Genomic DNA, 19,666 nt, shown 5'->3' on the forward strand with positions numbered 1-19,666 from the left:
CGAGCCCACAACGTGTGGTAGGACATGTGAAAGCAGAAAGAGCTGGAAAAATGCAAAACAAGAAACAAAAAACTGCTTTCTCAATATCTGTGACTGAAAATGGCAAAGCGTTGTTTCATTTTTCTGCCCTATTACAAGCCCATAGTGGAAATCCACCGAGGCTGTGAAAAAGGAACACTTTAGCTCTGCTGCAGAAATGGGCCTGCCTCTGGCTCTTCTTAATTTCAGGCTTTGTTTGTGCAGCATTTGGGAGCTCTTATGGGTTTGTGGGAGACCCGCAGGCCTTTTGTCTCATCAGTAGAGGTGGTTTCTGCTTGGCGCCTGCAGCGATCTGTTGGCGTACGCCTTTTGTTCTACCTCTCCATGCAAGATTTGGCCACAGGTCGCAGATTACAGGCAACACAGCCATCACAGGTACACTGCTGTTTGTTTGCCCTACAACAACAGTTAGTGCTCAGGAGAGTCAGGCACAGAATCTCAATATCAGCCAAAGAATGAAGAAGCAAGCGTGAAGAACAACCAAGCACAAAAAAACAGAAGTGTCCCTTTTTTCCATGATGGTTCGGCCCAAACTAAAACGCTTATCTCTGAATTTTCCGACGGACACTGGCAAAGCACTGCTGCAAAGCTTCTTTAAATGACATACTCTAATATTACACTTGTGGTGCTAAATTAATAGGCTGCAGCAAGATAAATCTCTATGATTTATGATGTTCCCTCCGGTGTATAATCAAGTTGGATGTGAGAGGGTGAGAGAGTAAGACAGAAGGAGATTGGGAGGGACAGAGACAGAGCTTTGGTTTGGATTGAGACACGATAAAAAGAGCTGTCCCCTGCACAGCTGAATGGACCGGTTTACTTAGCTTTGAATGAAAGTGTGAAACAGTCAGCCATAGAAATCAGTGGGTGCTGGGTTTAGCAGAAGGAGAGAGATTAAAATACCAAAAAGTTCAGTGTGCAGTGTGCCATGAAATATGACATATGGAAGTGCCAAAAAAGAAATAGCAGACTTCCCTCCCCCCCAAATTGTCTATTTCCTTTGGAACCATGAATTCCACATAAGGATGGTTTATGGGAATATCACACCTCTATGGAAGTCTCATCCCACAATCCACAGGAGGCTTTCTCTCCCTCCTGCCTGCTTCTGGGGGGCTGCCATCATATTCATTCCCCATTCCCAGATAGATGTTTGTAATTGGAGCTCTAATTTATGATCGGGCCTTGGTGCAGGATAATGATATGGAGCATTGTAATTTGCTGATGCAAATTGTACGTTATAATGGGGAGCCATAAAAGCCCCGGCAACATCTCGGAGACTTGCCAAACACCCTGAGCGTTCATTACAGCCCTCATTAAAACATCCACGTCGGCAATGGGAGCTCTTACAAATGGAAGGAGCATGTAATTGCTGCTTGATTGTGGTATATGTAACATATGATAAAGTGGAATTACCACTCTTTTTTCTGCAGTGTTAGTGAAACTTAATGGGGAAAAAGGCTGCAGTAAACAAATCCTCAGAGCGTTGTTTGATTGTTACATTATAGGGCTATTTGTTTAAAGTGGGGCAGGTGAGTTAGGGGACAGTGCATCCAGGACAAACTAAGAAGGATGATAATCAAGCTTGGGCTTCGGGGGATAAAAGTAATGTTGTTACCCATGAGACTGTGGGTTTCATTTGGAATAACTGCAACTTACAGCTACAAGGCCAATAACAGAGCTGGGAATACATTAACTGGATTTAATATAAGAAAAGATCAGTATTGTTCTTTTTTATTACGGGGCAGCAAAGTCATCAGCGCTGCATTTGCTTTAAGAATCGTGGAACTGGGGAGCAAAAGGTTAGAACGAACCATTGAAGTCACCCCTGGTGAAAGAAATGTTTTGTTCTAATGCCAGTTTGGCCCATTGGGGTAAAGAGTTTAGTCTAGTAGTTGATCTCAATTCAGTCTTTTTTGAAAATATTTTTATTGAAAAAAGAAAACGACAGTATTTGCAGTTACCAAAATACAATCAACCTTTCTTCATTTTCCTAAGTAAATAAACTTAAATATATATATATATAAAAAACAATGCATTCTAAAACAAAGACCCCCCGCCCCAGTCCCACACAGATCAACACAACCATCAAACATTTTAGAGGAATATAACAGTAACAGAAGTACATTTAAACAGGTAATACCTCCAGACTAGTAAAATAAGAGATAAAGGGTTGCCACTTGTGAAAAAATTTGGCTGTGCAACCTCTCAACGTATATTTAATTTTTTCAACTTTTAAAAAAAACATGACATCTTTAAGCCACCGGGTAACAGTAGGATACTTAACAGACTTCCAATGCAACAATATTAGACGTCTGGCTAATAGGGATGTGAAGGCTATAATATCCTTTTGTGTGGAATCAAGTGTAAGTGAGCGAACAGGAATCCCAAATACAGCAATCAGAGGACAAGGACGAAGAGTTACCCCAAGAACAGTTGACATAATAGCAAAATACCCTGTCCAGAAACTTTGTAGCTCAGGACACAGAAAAAACATGTGGCTAAGGTGACAAGGAGAACCATGGCATTTATCACATTTATTTTCCACTTCTGGATACAATTCAGAAAGTCTAGACTTAGAGAAATGCACCGTGTGTATGACCTTAAATTGAATAAGTCCAAGACGAGCACAGGAGGTGGAAGATCGTACCCTCGCTATAGCCTGTTCCCAAGACTCCTCATGTATTCGAATTCCTAGTTCTCCTTCCCATGGACACTTAAGCTTAACATTAGAGTGGTTACTAAAAGACAGAATAGCGTCATAGAGTTTCGAAATGGTTCCTCTGTGATGAGGAATAAATGATAACGTAGTTTCCCACTGCTGTTCTGGAGGTAAAGACGGGAAATTTGGGAAACACTTGGCCTCAATTCAGTCTTAACGAATGGGGTATGTGGAACTTTGTGAAGCCGAATGTCCCAACTTTTAGTCAGCTTTGAGAGCAATTAAGAGTTCATACAAACAACTAAACATTTTAAGCCCAGTCAACAGTAATTCACAGTGTCACTTTTTTATTTAAATGACCGCTTCCGTTTTTGTTTGGTGCCATTTTAAAGCGTCTCCTTTAAAAAACCTGAACTGCACTGCTGAAAATGAAGTTTCCCTCCTCGACTCTGAATGATAGCGGGCCTCTATCATCACGGCTCTGTGTGCTCAGCCACTGGAAAAGGATTTTCAACTGCACCATTCAGCCGGGGCCCAAGAAGCCTGCAGCCTTTATCAGACCGGTTGATTGATGTGTTGTGGGCCCTGCTGTGGTTAACAGCAATTTTTATCTGTTGCTAGCGGCAACAGCCCAGGTCCCTGGTGCGTAGAGAGCAGCGGGGCCCAGGATCTGAAGCCGGACCGCACACGGGGATAAACAAATAGATTTTTTAAGGCGGACAGCCCTCATAGAGCGACCACTGACAGGCAGCGCCCCACCCCAAGGCCAATAGAATGTCAGGGCCCCAGCCCACTCCTGCTGGGCTCTTGGTTTCCTTCACTAATTTTCACCATGTGCAGAGCCAGTGGTATGGAGAGACCTGCACACCCCACTGGAAAGAAGCGCGGTGAGAAAGAGGGAGGGAGAGTTATGTACAAAGAGACAAGATGCTCCATCTACTGCAGGTGAAGACGCCAGAGTATATTAACAAAAAAATCTCGTTTCAAAAATTAAATTCAAGCTATAATTTACACCCAATTTCCTTTGAGTTGCTGTGTTTAGCATTAAATCCAGCAAATCTGTTTTACTCTGTTAAATAAAACACGGAGCTTTTAATGGCTCCTGCTGTAATTAAGTGACATAATCCTTGTATTTGACAGAGATCTTGCGATAAGCTCTCGTCACTCAGACAAACAAGTGCATTTGTCACAACGTGGAGGTCGTGAATGCCAAATCAATTAAAACAAGATTGTTTAAGAATGCACACATGACTGAGACTGCTCTGTTTAGAGTGTACTCATTTAGCGTTAAATATGATTATGACAACCTGAGCACGGGGAAATGAAGAACGGGTGTGTCTGAGAGCTCCAAATACTCTTCAGCTAAGGTTTGACTCTCTGACGTAGTGGAGATAAACCCTCCCAATACAGACTAGTTAGATTATACTGTCGCAGACAAAACCTGCATGGATTTATCGTCAAAGAAAACATGAGCTGTGGCTTGGCCTTGGGTGGTTTCAAAAGACGTGGGGTGGGTGACTGGCGCTTAATCACTTCATCTGGAAGAAAAGAGCGGCGTGTTGTCTTCTTGGGCTTAGCTACAACATCTCCCCCTCCAGACAATATATGTAACCCAGGGGTAATGACAGGCTGGGCGGATCGTTGAAGTGAGATTTTTTTTGACATTTTCCCGTTTCTTGCAGCACGTATCTCTCAGGTGCAGATGTTGGACTCTTTATCGAGGAGCCCCTGAGAGGATGATAAATCGCCAGAGCCCAGACCCATCTCCACTGGAACAACAATCAGGTAGCAGCACCGGAAACAAGGAACAGATTTCGTCTCCCAAACATAGCCGGGGCAATAATGAAGCCTGCACTAAGCAGACAGAAGAGAGTTGGACTGATAAACAATTCCATATCCAGTCTTCCACAGCGAGCTAGATAGCAAGTCTCATTCCTGCTGCTACATATCAATGCTGGACTCAATGCTCCGGAGATTAATCCTCACCCTGAAATGCGATGGGTGGGACAGAGGGTTGTGGGTTTTAGCAGGACAGGTGCAGCCTTTGCAAGACTGCCTGTCTTTCAAATGCATCGACTGGATAAACAAATTCTGTTCAGATTAATAGTTAACTTTTAATAGTTTTATTACGAAGCTAAATGCTATTGTCTGTTTGTGTTGTGTAGTTTGTGCTGTGTGCATATAAAGAAGGTTCCCGTTTCCCTTATCAACTAGAAATTGCATAAAAAATGCACGACTTAGAAAACCTGCAGTGTTTTGCTCCACTAGGTAAAGACATTTATTGGTATCATTTAGCCATGTGATATTATTTACTTCTTAATCTTCCATTTTTCTTTAAGTTTTATCTGAAAAATAGATTTAAAAAAATATCATACCAATGTGAAAACCTGTGTCTTAAGATTTCCGTTTACAAAATCACAGTTAGTACAATTAAACCAACAGCTAATGTGTTGTGTAAGCAACCACCAAAGCATTTAAAGAGAGCATTAAGGTATTTGGCATATCCAAAACACTCCTTATGCATGAGTCTGGCACTAAAATGCAGGAACGTCCTCTACGTTCTTCTCTAAACCAATCAGTCGAGGCCATTCAAGCCTTACAGGCAACATAAGAAGACATAATAATAATAATAATGGATTGCATTTTCGGGGCTCTCAAAGCGCTTTACAATTCCACTAATTCCAGAAAGGGAATATTCCAGAAAGACATATGGAAGCATAAACAAGCATCTCCGATAGAAGTAAAAGACAAACTGTCAGGAAAGATTCACTTTATTAAATCTTAGTGACTTGTGACCAATAACCGGACCGCGTACACCAGCTCGAGTTTTTATTGTGGAGGAGCAAAAAAGCAGATAGCGATGACCGCCAGAGGCCAACTCTTAGATAGCTCTTCCATGCTATCAGCGGCCAGTAGCGCAAAGTTGCCTTCGAGCTAGCCTCATTGACCCTCCCCTACTCATAACCAGGCCTCCGCCCACATACGTAGCCTCTTTTTTTTCCAGCTATAACACTATATCAAGCCCCTGGTCTTTTCCTCGCCCTACTCCTCCTCCTCCCATATCCACTCAGTCTCTGCTGGCAGTTCCCCAAAGCCCCCTGACCTCGCACCCCATGCCTCTCCTTCCAAACCATCATGCTATAAAGCCCGAAGCACTCACAGATAAGCAAACCCCAGAAATCATGCAGGCCCAGCAGCAGAGCAGATTGAGAGTCAGAGCTCAGTACCCAGGAGGTGCCTGTAGGCTAGAAACGCTGCAGATAGCACCACTGGATAGCTGGAGTGGGGAGCCAGACAACATGAAACTTCCTGCCCTCGTTACTGGACTTTCCTTTGCTTGCACAATGCCCCTGCCTCCCACACAACCACCTCCACGCCAACTCCACCTCCATTTTTGCCCTCTCTCTCTCCCTCTGTCTCTCTGATCCCCTCCTTCTTCCTTTCAGATAAAGAGAGGGCCTCGTTCCCTGCCGACTCAAACTGACAGCTCGAGCCAAAGGGCTCCACAAGCTTTTTTGGAAGGTCTTGTTTGTTTTCATCCATCTGTGAGCATGCAGCCACTGGGGAAAAGGAATGTGACATGTTCTATTAAAACAAAATAAAAAAGAAGATCGCACAGAGATCAATGTCTTCTGAAGTTGAGCTTTGTTCAGTGCTTTAACTGTAGTCCTTTGAGGCAGATTAAGGCTGACAAACCATTTATAGTTGTTTTGTTTGCCGAGATGATTGCTTCCAAGCTACAATGAGAACTGCCATATGCCACTCATCAGCTAAAAGTAGCACACTTTAAACAACGTTCCTCTTATGAGTTTCCCTTTAAGGAAAGGACATAAAGGACGAGCGCTTGTCTGTATTATCCAGAGACTACACACATCATTGAAACAATGGGAGGGGAAGAACACAAATTCACGGTTCGAGAATGCACTGGGGCAAGGCAACAGATGCTTTCAGGGGATAAAAATAGTCCTGTAGTGACAATTTGTGAGCTAGTTTATGTTCAAAAGGTTTGAGCTGATGTTTTCTTAGGTGCCACTAAATAATCCTCTTGGGCACCTTTACCTCGAACAGGCGACATGTTCCAAGATTAAAAAATAAGTCTCTAACTACCTCTTATTAGTACGCAGTCACTTCCAAAAGTCCACGGGACAGTTTTCCCTGTAACATGCATACATGCAGCCTTCCTGCAGTGAAAAATGGATTTATAGCACAAAAGCAAAAGTCTTTTTAAGCTTTTTTTTCATATGTGTGAGCAGAAACATCCGTCACTGACAGTCACTGGAGGAAGATATAAAACTCCGACATCGAAATTGCAGCTCCGGCGAACAGCGCTGATCAATGCCAATAAAACGAGGCCCTTTTTGCCAAGGTAGCATAGGACACCTTCCTGCAATTTAATCAGTCAGTCAGCCAGAATTAATGTTCCTAATATCATGATTTCTCCATTACTCTATTTAACATAATTAAAATGTCGAGCGCCGGGGCCATAAAGCGGGTCGTTGGAGATTGTAATTCTGCCGTAAAGCTATGAAGCATGAAAATGTCACTTACCGAGTAGCCACGGCCTGACAGCGAGTGAGTGGAACTCTGTAGGGAGAGAGAGGAGAACAGGGATGACCTTTAAGGAGTGTTTCACTCGCTCACGCTGACATGATGAAGCAGCGTAGCTTTAATATCAGTATTCACATTAACCTTTTACCCGCCCTACCATGCACCCCACGCCTGCTCACTTTGCTACCATTCATTCTGTTCTGAACAACAGGGGTAGCTGGTCTAAAAACAAAAAGTAGTCCAATGGTCCACATCTGTGTAAATACAACAGTGAGATTCTGGGTGTACTGGTCTGTCCTCATAATGCGCTGCAGTGCTACATGTGAAAATTAAGTATCATTTATTGGTTTGAATTTAGTTCCCAGAGACGTCAACAGACGAATGAGAGGGACTCCATCACCTTCATCAGGAGACAAATTAAAAAACTATTTGATACAGGAATTATTTTATAACTGAAGATTTTAAGTGTCTGTTTAGTGCTAAAAAACTCTTTAGATTAGGAAGAGCATCACAACAAGCATTCTTTGGATGAGTGGGCAGATATTTCACCATCGGTAAATATGGTGCATAAAAATAAAATCATAACCTTTTCAGTGTTCCCACCATGTTCATCTCTATAATAAATCAAGAAATCTCTGTATGCATGTGTGTTGTTTGAATTTCTCAACAACAGTCTATCAGGTCCGACACGGACTTGTTGGGAAGGTGTCATTGTGGGGTCCTACCATGCACCCCACGCCTGCTCACTTTGCTACCATTCATTCTGTTCTGAACAACAGGGGTAGCTGGTCTAAAAACAAAAAGTCCCATACTACAAATACACCGTGGAAAACATATGATTGTAGTCCAATGGTCCACATCTGTGTAAATACAACAGTGAGATTCTGGGTGTACTGGTCCGAACTTGTTGGAAAAGGTGTCATTGTGGGGTCCTACCATGCACCCCACGCCTGCTCACTTTGCTACCATTCATTCTGTTCTGAACAACAGGGGTAGCTGGTCTAAAAACAAAAAGTCCCATACTACAAATACACCGTGGAAAACATGATTGTAGTCCAATGGTCCACATCTGTGTAAATACAACAGTGAGATTCTGGGTGTACTGGTCCGAACTTGTTGGGAAGGTGTCATTGTGGGGTCCTGCAGGTTAGGGTGAGGCCGTTCTACGTCATCATCCTTGACCTCTCACCACTCACTAATAATAAAGGAATCCATGCATCAGTGTGTTCTTTACGTTTCTATCAACTTTTCTTCTAAGCAGCTTCAGATTTGGCGGGTGTTTGAATGAGGGACGGTCTCTTTTCAGGGCCTTCTCCCTGTTGCTAGACAACAGTGATTTGTAACCTCACGATGAGGTCACGAATTCCCGTCACTAGATTTGTCACCCATTTAAATAACATGTCTTATATATAAAGCTCTATGAGCAAAGAGTCATCAGGGTAACTGCACACTGGAACATCATCTTTTGATGATTCTAACATTCTTGTGATAGTGGACAGTTACAAAAGAAAGAAAGTGTAAAAATTATACACAGTGCCCATCAATTTTATGAGGTCTTTTACTTGTCTGTGTTTTATCTGTCCCTTTTTTATTCAGGATAAATATCTCGGGACGTGTTTCGGCCCATTTAACTCCCGTGCCTTCTAATGCAGTCCTCTAAATACTGAACAAGAGCAGTATGGAGGCAGTAAAGGCTTGGTTTTGTTCTGTTCTCTTGCTCTGTCTGTCAGCGCCCAGCACGAATACCAATCTCAAAATCCCTCCCTCCACTTCCACTTTTCACTGCTTTTATTCCTCTGTCTAGATTGGCAATTTCTCCCCCCTGGTCTCTGGAGGAGACTTTTCTGCTAGACCAATTTCATCCATAGGTCCACCTTCAATCCAAAACGACCTCCCCCACACCTTCGCCGCCACTGCCTCCCTTGTTTTGCACCCTCGCAATGTCCCTCATCCATTCTCCCACACCTGCTCAAAGCATCAGCCCTTGTCAACGCCTGTGTGCCCCTCTGATTTGCAGGACGGCTCCTGTGGTGACGATTAGGGAGGAGTCCTGCTGCGAACCGGAAAGTAGGCTCTGTGGGAATCAAAAGGCTATTCCCACTCTGCTCAACCTTTCTGCTATCCTCACTACCGCAACCAGCGAGGAGGCCAGAGTATGGGGGGTAAGAGCCGAACGGAAGGCAAAAATATGTGGATAAAAAAGGCCAAAAGCGTGTTTCAAGGAAAATGCGGTCTGTTGTTTATATGTGTGCGTGCTGTGAGTGCGTTAAAATGTGTGTATGTTCATGTGTTTGTGTGCGTAAGTGCATATGTGCATAGGTGGAGTGAGGCCAAGGCCATTTGGAATTAGCCTTACTATGTCGAGTTCATTCAACTTGCAGCATTCTGAGTAGAAAGAGAGGCTTATTTAAATGATAATGAGGGACAATCCATTGGATTTAGTGCTGGTGAAGGGAGAAAAAGAGGGGAGGGAAAGGGGGATCCATTAAAACGCCAGTGGTTCATAAGCCATAGGGTCGGCATACAGCTAAACACTCTCTCTTAAAAGCCATTATACATGGCTCTCAATGGATTTCTGCAGTGCTTAGGACTTCAAAAGGATTTAAGAACCCGCCCCAGAGAGAGAGAGTGTTGGGGGAGGGAGTAGGACAAGTATGTGTGTGGTGGCGATGGTGGTTGGTGGCGAAAGAGATGGGGCGGATGCTGGCGGCATTTAAGGGTTAACTAAACAGCCCCAGAGAAGAAAAATGTTACTAAATCCACCCCCTTATCCTCTCCCAATTTCCACGCCCCCTCCTCCACTCTTCCTGCAAAAAAAAAAAAGAAAGAAAGAAAGAAAGAAAAACATGGCGTTAAAAGGGGAGGGTCCTGTCCATCTTCTAACCCAGACTATTGGTTTTTTACCGTTGCATGAAGGCCAGGAGGCGGGCCAATCACTACTAGTTGGACAATAATAAGAGAAAGGATGTGAACACATATGCCCTCTGTGGCTGGAAAATAAGGTGGGTGGGTGGGTTTGGGTGCATGTGGGTGGATATGTTGGTGAATACAGTTTGGTTTTCGAGACCCCGACAGCAGCACAACTGCCACCCCCTCCTCTGCAGGACACAGTTACAGTGGAACCCACCCCCTCTCCACCTCACATTTCCCTAATCCCTGCGTGGCTTAGTGCAGGGGCCCTACTGCACTGCAGGCACAATTACCTAGTCAAAATAAACAGATAAAGACCCGACCATGGCAATGAACAAACAGCATCCCCTGCATTTTTTTCTTTTTTTTACCCCCTGCTCACAAATTGATGCATGACTGTTTTTACAGGCAGGCGGGTGCGTCCGCATGTCGCATTTGTCTCCGTTTCCTTTGGCGGTAAGACAAGAGAAATCCATTTTACTTGTTGCCAATGCGGCATCATTAGTTAAGAGCTCTTAAAGCTGGGGAACCACTTTGATGTGGTGGAGCGTATTTTATGAAAATTAGCAGAGCTCTCAGTGCGGTGGTGGAGATTTCATGGAGCTGAAAAAGTAAGAAATATAAGGGAGACAATGACACGCTGCGTGTCACGTCCAGGCCTTCACCGGGTGGAATACAGCCAGCGAAGAAACACGCACGAAAAGATGGAAGGAGAAGAAGAAAGATAAAGACAGGCAGAGGAGGAGAGATGGATTGATATAGATGGCGTGGCTACAGCGATCAACGTCTGTGCACCATTTATTTGGCAGCAGATTAGAGAGACATGCCACATCTAACACCGTTGCCGATTACAGCGTGCAATTTTCAACCGTGTTCTCCCCCCACCCCTCGCCATTACAGCAAGCACCACCACTTCCACCGCCCCCCTTCGTTCATGCCCCCTCCTTCTTAGTGCTTGTCGCATATCCCTGTCAGAGCTGTCAACAAGCGTTGGGCTTTTATCTGACAAGCCCGCCTCTTCCTCCTGACTTTTTCATTAAAAGACAGCCTTTTACACAAATTCAAGAAAAACAGTGCGGAGGGGGGTGCATGGGAGAAACTGAGCAGCGAGGCTTAGAAAAAAGAAAATGAAGATAGGAAAAAATTAGGCTGTTTTTTTTCATGAGACTGGATTTTCGGTTGGAAATATGAATAACTTAAAACAATGTATTTAATAAGTTCTTTTAAATCTTTTTCCTTCCCATCATTTCAACCCTGCTGGAAAAGGAAGCTGCACATTTTTCTTCTCCTCCTTCCTCTCTTCCTCTCGCTCCTCCTGGTTTAGTCAGCTAAATGAACAGTCTGATTGAATTTAGTTAGGTTTGGGAGGCCTGCTTGACAGGCATTAGTTAGGAAGCATATTTCTACATTCATTTCAAATGAGCTGCTTGGGATTTTGCATAAATTCTCATTACTTCCCCTGTATTTAAATTGCATTATTTCATCCCTTATGCTGAACCAATGTCTGGTTCCCATTTTGCTTTGCCACCTACTCATCTTCTAAATGGGCTGGCATATGGATGCGGGCGCAGGGATAATTGGAACCGTTCCTTTAACTCGTTCCGTTCTGGGGTTGGTGAGGTCGACCCACACCTGGCTGAACCTGGTTATGTTTAAATTTAACTGGTCACGCTTCACGTAATGGCAAGTAAACTAGGTGATATTGTGTGACCAGTCCTTTCTATGTGCCGTTAACCAACTACCCTCAGGAGGTTGGAAAGAAAAGCATCTGGACTTCTTTAAGTTTTGTTGCAGAAGCTTTTCTTTCCAAGCTGCTTAGCCTACGATGACCTGGATGACCGAGAACCTTCAGAGACATATTAACCAACAGCATTCTTCCCAACACAAAGAGGCTATCTGAGATTAGAGTTTGGGTCTCGTCTGTGGACTCACCTCACTGAGCTGCTCTTTGGAGTTGCTCCTGTGTGGTCGACTGAGTTCAGTCTCGTCCTCGCCGACAATGACTGGATGAAGAGCCAAAGGTTTGATCTGCAGAACACACAAGACATGATGCCATCGTCTAAAAATGTAGTCATATAATCGACCATGCCACTACTTAAAGACACTGACTTAGTGTATTTTATTTTTTCAGAAACAAATTTGAAAGCTGCAGCAGCTTTTTGCTAAAACAAGATGGCAAAGAGAAGAAGACTGAAATATTTACACAAACCAGAGAAAAAACAACAATTTAAAACTATCTTGTTGAGAGCTAAGTGTACTTCATAACTGTGGTGGGCGCACATTTTAGTCTCGCCTACTTTATGTAATGCAACAAACTATAGAAACCTCTATTAATATTCATGCCATCTAAAATTGTACAGAAGGCTGGGTTGTTGATTGCTGATTGCCAGTGTCAGCCCATGCAACAAGATCTAATAACACCAAACATTTAATCACGCTAGAAAGATTTTAGTTGTGCATTAGCCAACTTTATATCTGACTGACAGAAATGACACACAAACACAATAATTGCAAAGAAGACCAAAGTAAAAAACAAAACAAAAACAATACACTGCACACAATGGTACATGAGAAAAGAATAGCAGAACTCTGATCTACCTGCAAATATGTGAAATTTACTAACCCTTTAAGACCTACCATAGAACCAAGTCCGCCAGAGCTTATATTATGTTTTTACATGTTGTAGAGACATTTTTGGGAGCATTTCAAGTTGCTATACATCAATACAACCATTACAGCCTAAATTTTAATAATATGTCTGCATTAAGTGCATAGTAATTACATAAATTGCAAAAACTACAAAAAAATTGAAAATCGTTTTTGTTTTTTTAACATATATTTCTAGTTAGAGAAATTTAAGAGGCTTATCCCTCAAAACTGTAAATACAAAAAAGTTGCACAAAATAGTTTCCCACCACAGGAAATTTATTTTGAGTGTCTTCATAGTTTTATTTTTGAAATACACCAATTTTTATATACTGCAGGAAAAACAAAAATAAATATTATAATGCAAATTTGCAAAAAAAAAAAAAGCAGCATGTGCATCAAAATAAACTATTTCCAGCAGTGCAATATGAGTCCTAAGCATCCCAGAAACCACACAGAAAGTCAGAAAGTCAAACATAACTTTTAAAAACACCAGTATAGGCTCATGAGGCCCTGATGGTAAAAAACTACATTTCTGCAAAATGATGTCACTTCCAGTTTTGGGCAGGTCATGGCGGACATGCGATAGTTCACGCTGATGGACTTAGGAAGTGTTACGAACAGCTGATCGGATCAGCAAAGCGTGTTTCTGGAATATTATGTTTTTGTTGCTGCAAGTGCTTTTTATGCAGTTTTTGCAAAACTATATGTGGAAGGAAACTGTGACCGAGGACAAGCTGATGGCATAAGATGTAAGTACAACTCCTCCGGTTTCATATGCAAAAAAAATTATTGCGCTAGCTTACATGGTTGCAGAGCTACCGGGATTTTAAAAAAGTTACGCAAAACAGAGCGTGCTGCTCTGACCGGCTTTAAAGGGTTAAAATACTTTTTCATTCACTTGGTTTCCTGTCAAACTGCACCCAGCAGAGGAAGCGGAAGTTTTTTTAATCATTTATAACAAGTCTGTTAAACTGCGTCTTATATTCCAGCTCATGTTATTTCCTCTAACTTAGTCGAATGTACTTTGAACCAGGCGACTATGTAAAGCACAGTCGAATAAAAATGGGTTCAACTGACCATGGAACACAGTCTTTCAAAGGAAACACAATGAGTGTGTGAGAGTCAGTTTATACTTTGGTTAAATGCAAAATCGAACTGGCTGCAACAAAAACACCTGGAACGCAAAACCTCAATCAGCAGGTGCTGGTCGCACCAGCCAGCGTGGGTAATGCAGCAGGGCAAATTAAGTAAACACAACTGTGCTGGGTTTACTTAATTTAAGGGATCAGTGCAAATTCAGTTGCTCCGTGTTGAGTTTGACTGATTTATTTAACTACAAGTCTAGTCAGCATAGTTCAGCTTGAGTGAAATAACATTTCCTTCTTGATCACATACTGTACATTAGATAATGTGAGGGCACACCCGATCATACTTTGGGTAGGCAAAATTATCCAGGACAGAATAGCTCTGACCTGTAATATCCTTACCTTGGCTGAAAAATGAAAGAGCAAATAATATGCTGCTGGACTAAAGTTCCAGTCCAGCCCAGTTCCTCAGTTAGCTCTAAAAGCTCCATAAGCTAACTTTGAAAGGCCAGAATGACCAAGCAAAAACGTAGAGGTAACTTGAACTATGAGTAGATAATACAATGTTGACATGTGTATAACATTTTAGAGAAAAGAAACTTCCTGTTTAGCACATACAGAATATCAAATAAAAGTTGATTTAATGTAAAATCATGGCGAAACCAAAACATGACAGCCCTAATGCTAACATGTATGGTTTGCTTTATTGTAGGCCATCAAGTCCCACAGTTGGTGTGCAACCAAATTCCCAGCCAGATGGGAGGTTGGCGAGCTAAGCAAGGAAGACTCTGTGCTGCTGCAGCATCAGCCAATCACAATGTCCCGTGCTGCTTCCCCACCTTGGAGTACAGCAGCAATGGCCGCGGGGTGTAATCCATTTGACTAGCAGTTTGCGTGTAGCAGCTCCCCCGGTGGCAAGTATGGTGTCTGGCCCCGGTCTCCTGATCTCCACTGTAATTTAAGCAGATCACTGCTACAATTAACCTTTCCCGGTAAATATCAATTATGGCCCCCGGCTGGGCTAGAATTAAAAGGGTCATCAGCTAATCTGACAGGTCCTGTACGGTACCACCTGGCTGGGAGAGAGGGAGGGAGGCAGGGCGGCAGAGAGAGAGAATGTTTGTCTACCCTTGTGCCCACCAGCTCACAAGCCAAGTAGACACAATTCCCTTTTAATTACCCTGCTGCCGCCAGGGCAAGCATGCTGATTGGCCAAGGGGCATTAGCAGTGTGCTGAGGTCAATAGTGACAGGATAGGGGTAGGGTGGGGTGAGCATGCAGGAGCAGTGGGGGGGAGCTGCCGCCTAGCAATCAGGGTGTAGAAATGGAAGGAAGAGAGACCTGGCAGGTAGGCCTAATTAGGTTTGACTTCCACCTCTACCCGCCTCTCCCTCGGTCTCCCTCGCTCTCTCTCAACTAGCTGTCAGCCTAATCACTCCTTGAATCTCAAAATAGATGGTGGCCCTTTTGATTTCCTCCTCTCAAGGAGAGCGCAAACAGAGCAATCCTCCTTGGCAGGGAGGCGAGCACGTCAGTAGAGGCGGAACGTCGAGGTACAGCCACAGTTGTGTTGCTGTCAAGTGCTGGCGCTGAATACTTTGTTTACTCAGCATCAGTGTTGCTGACACATTCCCAAAGTGCCCAAAGTGCTTCCGTCTCCTCAGGGACTTTGGGGTTACATTTCCCAGTCAGCAATCAATTTGGCTATTGATCAAAACACAGCTTCTAATTAGGCACCTAGGTTAATGATGTAGCGTGCAAAGACCGTTCCCCAACCTGCTGTTCAATTGCATGGGATAGCAATTGATCTAGGCAGGAATTCACCAACTCTGACAAGGGATTGGCAGCTTGGACTGCCTGTGATTAAGTGAGGGACTAATTTCCTGTCTGGGGAGGTGCTTAATTGGCCCTAAACTCCCAGCTATATAGCTTTCATGTTTTTTCCCCCTTTTCTTTTGTTGTATACTCATTAATGTTAAAGGACAAGTTAGTAAGCTTGACAATGGCACTCATTGTCTTTGCTAAAATTCAACTGCTTGCAAGTGCTGACAAAGTCCAAGGTTATAACTATTCTCTATTCTTAAATAATGTCTTTAAAATCCACTTTGGGCAAAACAGAGAAAACACTGTTATCACTGCTTCAAAACGTCACATAGTTTTTGTGAAAATAAACTTTATTTAGGTTTGTTCCAGACAGTATTAGGGGAAGGCTAATCAGGCTGTAGCAGCAACTCAATGTTCTTATTGTGATGCTGTGTGACGTGTGTAGAAACTGTGAGCACAGTCATGTAATAGAGACTAGCTGAAAAAGTAATTAATCATAGTTACTAGTTACTTCTTTAAAAAAGTAACTGAGTTACAAGATTCTAAAAGTAATTAATTACTTGAAAAGTAACTATTGTGTTACTTAAAAGAAAAATGTTTAACCCTCTGGGCTCCAGGGTATAATTGGCCATTTTTAACCACTTTTGATGTTTCCTCCACATTTTACCTTTAAAAATGATTTACTTTGTCTTGTTTAGTGTCATTCTTTTCAGCACAACCTCACGTTTCTGAATTTACGGTTATGTTTTCATTTTGACAAACTGTATTAACACAACTGATCTAAAATCACAGAAAAAACATAAAATCCGAGTAGAAAAAGTTATTTTTTACTGCAACCATCACAAACATGTTTAATGAATCAAATTTCATAACTTTAAATGCAAATATAAATTGTCAATTTTAAAATCATATGCACAGGTTTTGCAAACAACAAAGTTATTTGCAGCTATTTACCTTTTACCCTCTTTTTTTATAACCATTTCAAACTATTTATATAACAATCAGGTATCTGCATTCAACATGTACTCGCTCTCTCTCTTTTTCTGCTGTCTTTCTCTCTCTCCCTCTCTCGCCATCACCCCTAAAACTTCCCCCTCTTCCTAAACAACCAAATGTAATGTTGTCATATCATTGTTTGATTGGTCAACATGGTGCATTTTTCCACCAACACAAAAGGGCGTTTTTTGTTTTGTTTTGTTATTTTTTGCTCAGAGAGGTCTCGCTGCGCTGTCCTTAGACGCTAAACGAGACGAAACTATTGAGATGATGTTTATCATCTACATCATGGTTTTACGTGGCCTATCAACACAATTTAAAAAATTATTCTTCCTCAGTCAAACAGTAGCACTCATGCGATTGTTTTGCCCCCTTAGCTCCAGGTGTTGTGCTAGACAGTGATCGTGATCACCGTCCGCGGGAGCGCGCAGCTGCTTAAAGCTGTAGCGCCCAGATTACTTACAGCTACTTCCGTGCAGCTGATATAAGGTGCAGTAAGCTGAACACAGCTTCAACCGTCTGTTTGTTGAAAAATAGTAACGTGACCGCATTTTCTTTCTTTAGTAACTGTAACGGCGTTGTAACAATAGGAATAGTAATTAGTTAGATTACTCGTTAGTGAAAAAAGTAACGCCGTTACTTGTAATGCCGTTATAACCATCACTGGTCATTTGACGCAGGGCTGTATTAGCACAATATCATATAACGTTAATACCAAACGAGCAGCTCGTGAGTCTTGACTATAAATTCTACATTTGCAGGGATAACTAATCATTCAAAAGTGTTTTTAAACTTGACTTGAGTATTTTCCATCCATCTGTTTTCTTCCACTTATCTAGGGCTGGGTGTAGGGGAAGCTAGCTAAGCAGAGATCCCATCTCCCCAGCTACCTCCTCCACTTTATCCAGGAGTACACTGAAACGTTCCTAGACCCGCAGAGATATAGTCTCCTCCAGCGTGGCCTCCTTCCTGTAGGACATCCCTGCATCATCTCACCTAGAAGCCCCAGGAGGCATCCTTGTCAGATGCCCAAACCATCTAAAAATTGCAAATGCAACCTGCCTCTCTCTGTCACTCTTGTGATTGCATCTGAATGACGCCATTAAGCCCATTAACATAGAAATGACCAGCATCTGAATTCCAGACAACAGAGTTAATGAAACCAACAATGAGCAAACATCAATGCTACGTATCCCATATGTGAAAAGGATGCAGTAATGTGTGTGAGTGAGAGTGGGAAGATGACTTAAGACTACAGAGAGAAGAAAAATAGGATGAAAAACACAGCTTCACTTAGCTGGCCTGTGTTTTACATGAATAATGTACTGGAAATTAGCTCCATTAGTCTCGGTATTGAACATGTCTGCAGTCCATCTCTGGAGGCTGCTGCTCTGTGCTCTTTAATTATCTTCAAAAGGCCCTCCAGCATCTTAATTTCCCCCCAAGTTGAGCAGGGCCGACGTGGGTCTCCTTATACTACTCTAACCCTGAAGTCGCAAAGCCCCTCTGCGTAGAAAGGGTTAGACTTAGATGGACATAGTAGTGGCTCATATCTGTTCAGGCTTGGCTAAGTTTCTTTCTCCATTCACTCTTCCGCCCTCTTCCTGCAGTGTCTATCAATCGGCAGCTTGTCAGCAGGGAGCTGCCAGGAGGCTCGCGGGTGATGCTTTGTTGTACTGCTCCTTTGATCCTCCCTCCTTCTTCACCTTGCAGGGGGTTTTATGGGGGCATCGAATGACTGCGTGGTCTCCCACCTTTTCCCTCCTTGAATCAAAGAAGCTGTTAGCTCTGCCCTCGATTTTCCTCTCCTTGCTCCAGTTCCTCTGTTCGCTCTGCCTTGTCTCTCCCTAGCCTGCCGTCACCTGTCAACAGTGCTGAGGGAGGCTGTGCTTTGGCCTTGTTCCAGTGTCAGTCCTCATTACCCTAAGATCTTGGACCTTGCCTCCCACACACACTCCCGTCTTTCTGCTATTCTTCTCTACGGGCTTCCCCTGCGCAGAGCGAGGAGGAGATGAGGGGCAATACAAGAAGGCCTGAAGATGACTGATAGAGATCCTTCCTCTAATTTGTTCTGAAAAGTGTCCTGCGCAAAGGACCCTCACCCCCATTAACCCAACAACAGGCTGCTACCGCTGCTCAGGGAGCACATGTGTGTGTACGTGTGTCTATCTGGGATTGTGTGTGTGTGTGAGGGTGGCCCGGTGGTGCGGCAGGCAAAGGCACCTCCGCGCTCAGTGCCGGGCTCCGGCACCGGCTCAATCTATCGGCTCATTATCCCTCCCGCCCAAGCTGGGGCGCAGACAAGTGCACTTTAGGGCCACAGGCCAAATTGATTCATCTGCCTTCATTTTCTTCAGGCGCAGAAGTGGCAGCTGCTCGGAGGCAGGGGAAGGAGCTATAAGATGGTGAGACACACAGACAGGAGAGAGACTCTGTAAGCGAGGGAGATAAAGGAAGGATGCATCGAGAGAGGAAGAGAGGTATTCCTGACTTTGTTCCTCATCCATGCGTTATTTCACTTTTCCTCTCTCTCCCTCTCCCTCTACAGCACAACCAACACCTCCCTCCCTTGAATCGCTATCAATACATGCACTCACTCCCCCACCAAGTCCCAAGTTGGAAATTAGCCCAAGGACAAGCAAGTGGATTTACTACAGGGAGCGCAAATGGATTTTTGCTTTTATTTTGACGAGTCCCAGTGTATCCATTACAGCTTTTAATCATACATTATTCATAGAGCTCACTTTATAATAAATGACCACATAAAAAGGGATACACATATTATACAAGTCCTAAAATGCCCCCGTAACGCCGTCTCCTACTGCACTCAGAACTACATCACATTTGTAAGCTGGTTTACAAATATGAGCCTGTGATGGTGTTTCCACTCCAAGCGCCGACGCCAGGACGTGACAAGAGTCGGCAGATTAAAAGCCACGCTGCATATAAATGAGGT

General features: G+C 43.3%; 1 protein-coding gene across 9 annotated transcripts in view; it reads right to left on the reverse strand.

Annotated features, from left to right (window-relative positions):
- Positions 1-19,666, reverse strand: part of fbrsl1 (fibrosin-like 1) — a 317,456-nt gene that overhangs the window by 154,129 nt on the left and 143,661 nt on the right. For all 9 annotated transcript variants that reach the window (XM_006805436.3, XM_087848891.1, XM_006805435.3 and 6 more), the window contains exons 3-4: positions 12,089-12,184; positions 7,247-7,282 (exon numbers count right to left, since the gene is read on the reverse strand). In XM_006805436.3, coding sequence (XP_006805499.2) covers positions 7,247-7,282; positions 12,089-12,184 — 132 coding nt within the window. The remainder of the gene's footprint in view (positions 1-7,246; positions 7,283-12,088; positions 12,185-19,666) is intronic.

Source organism: Neolamprologus brichardi, chromosome 12, assembly GCF_056152115.1.
Source record: "Neolamprologus brichardi isolate AB-2024 chromosome 12, ASM5615211v1, whole genome shotgun sequence".
In the NCBI taxonomy this organism is placed as follows: Eukaryota; Metazoa; Chordata; class Actinopteri; order Cichliformes; family Cichlidae; genus Neolamprologus; species Neolamprologus brichardi.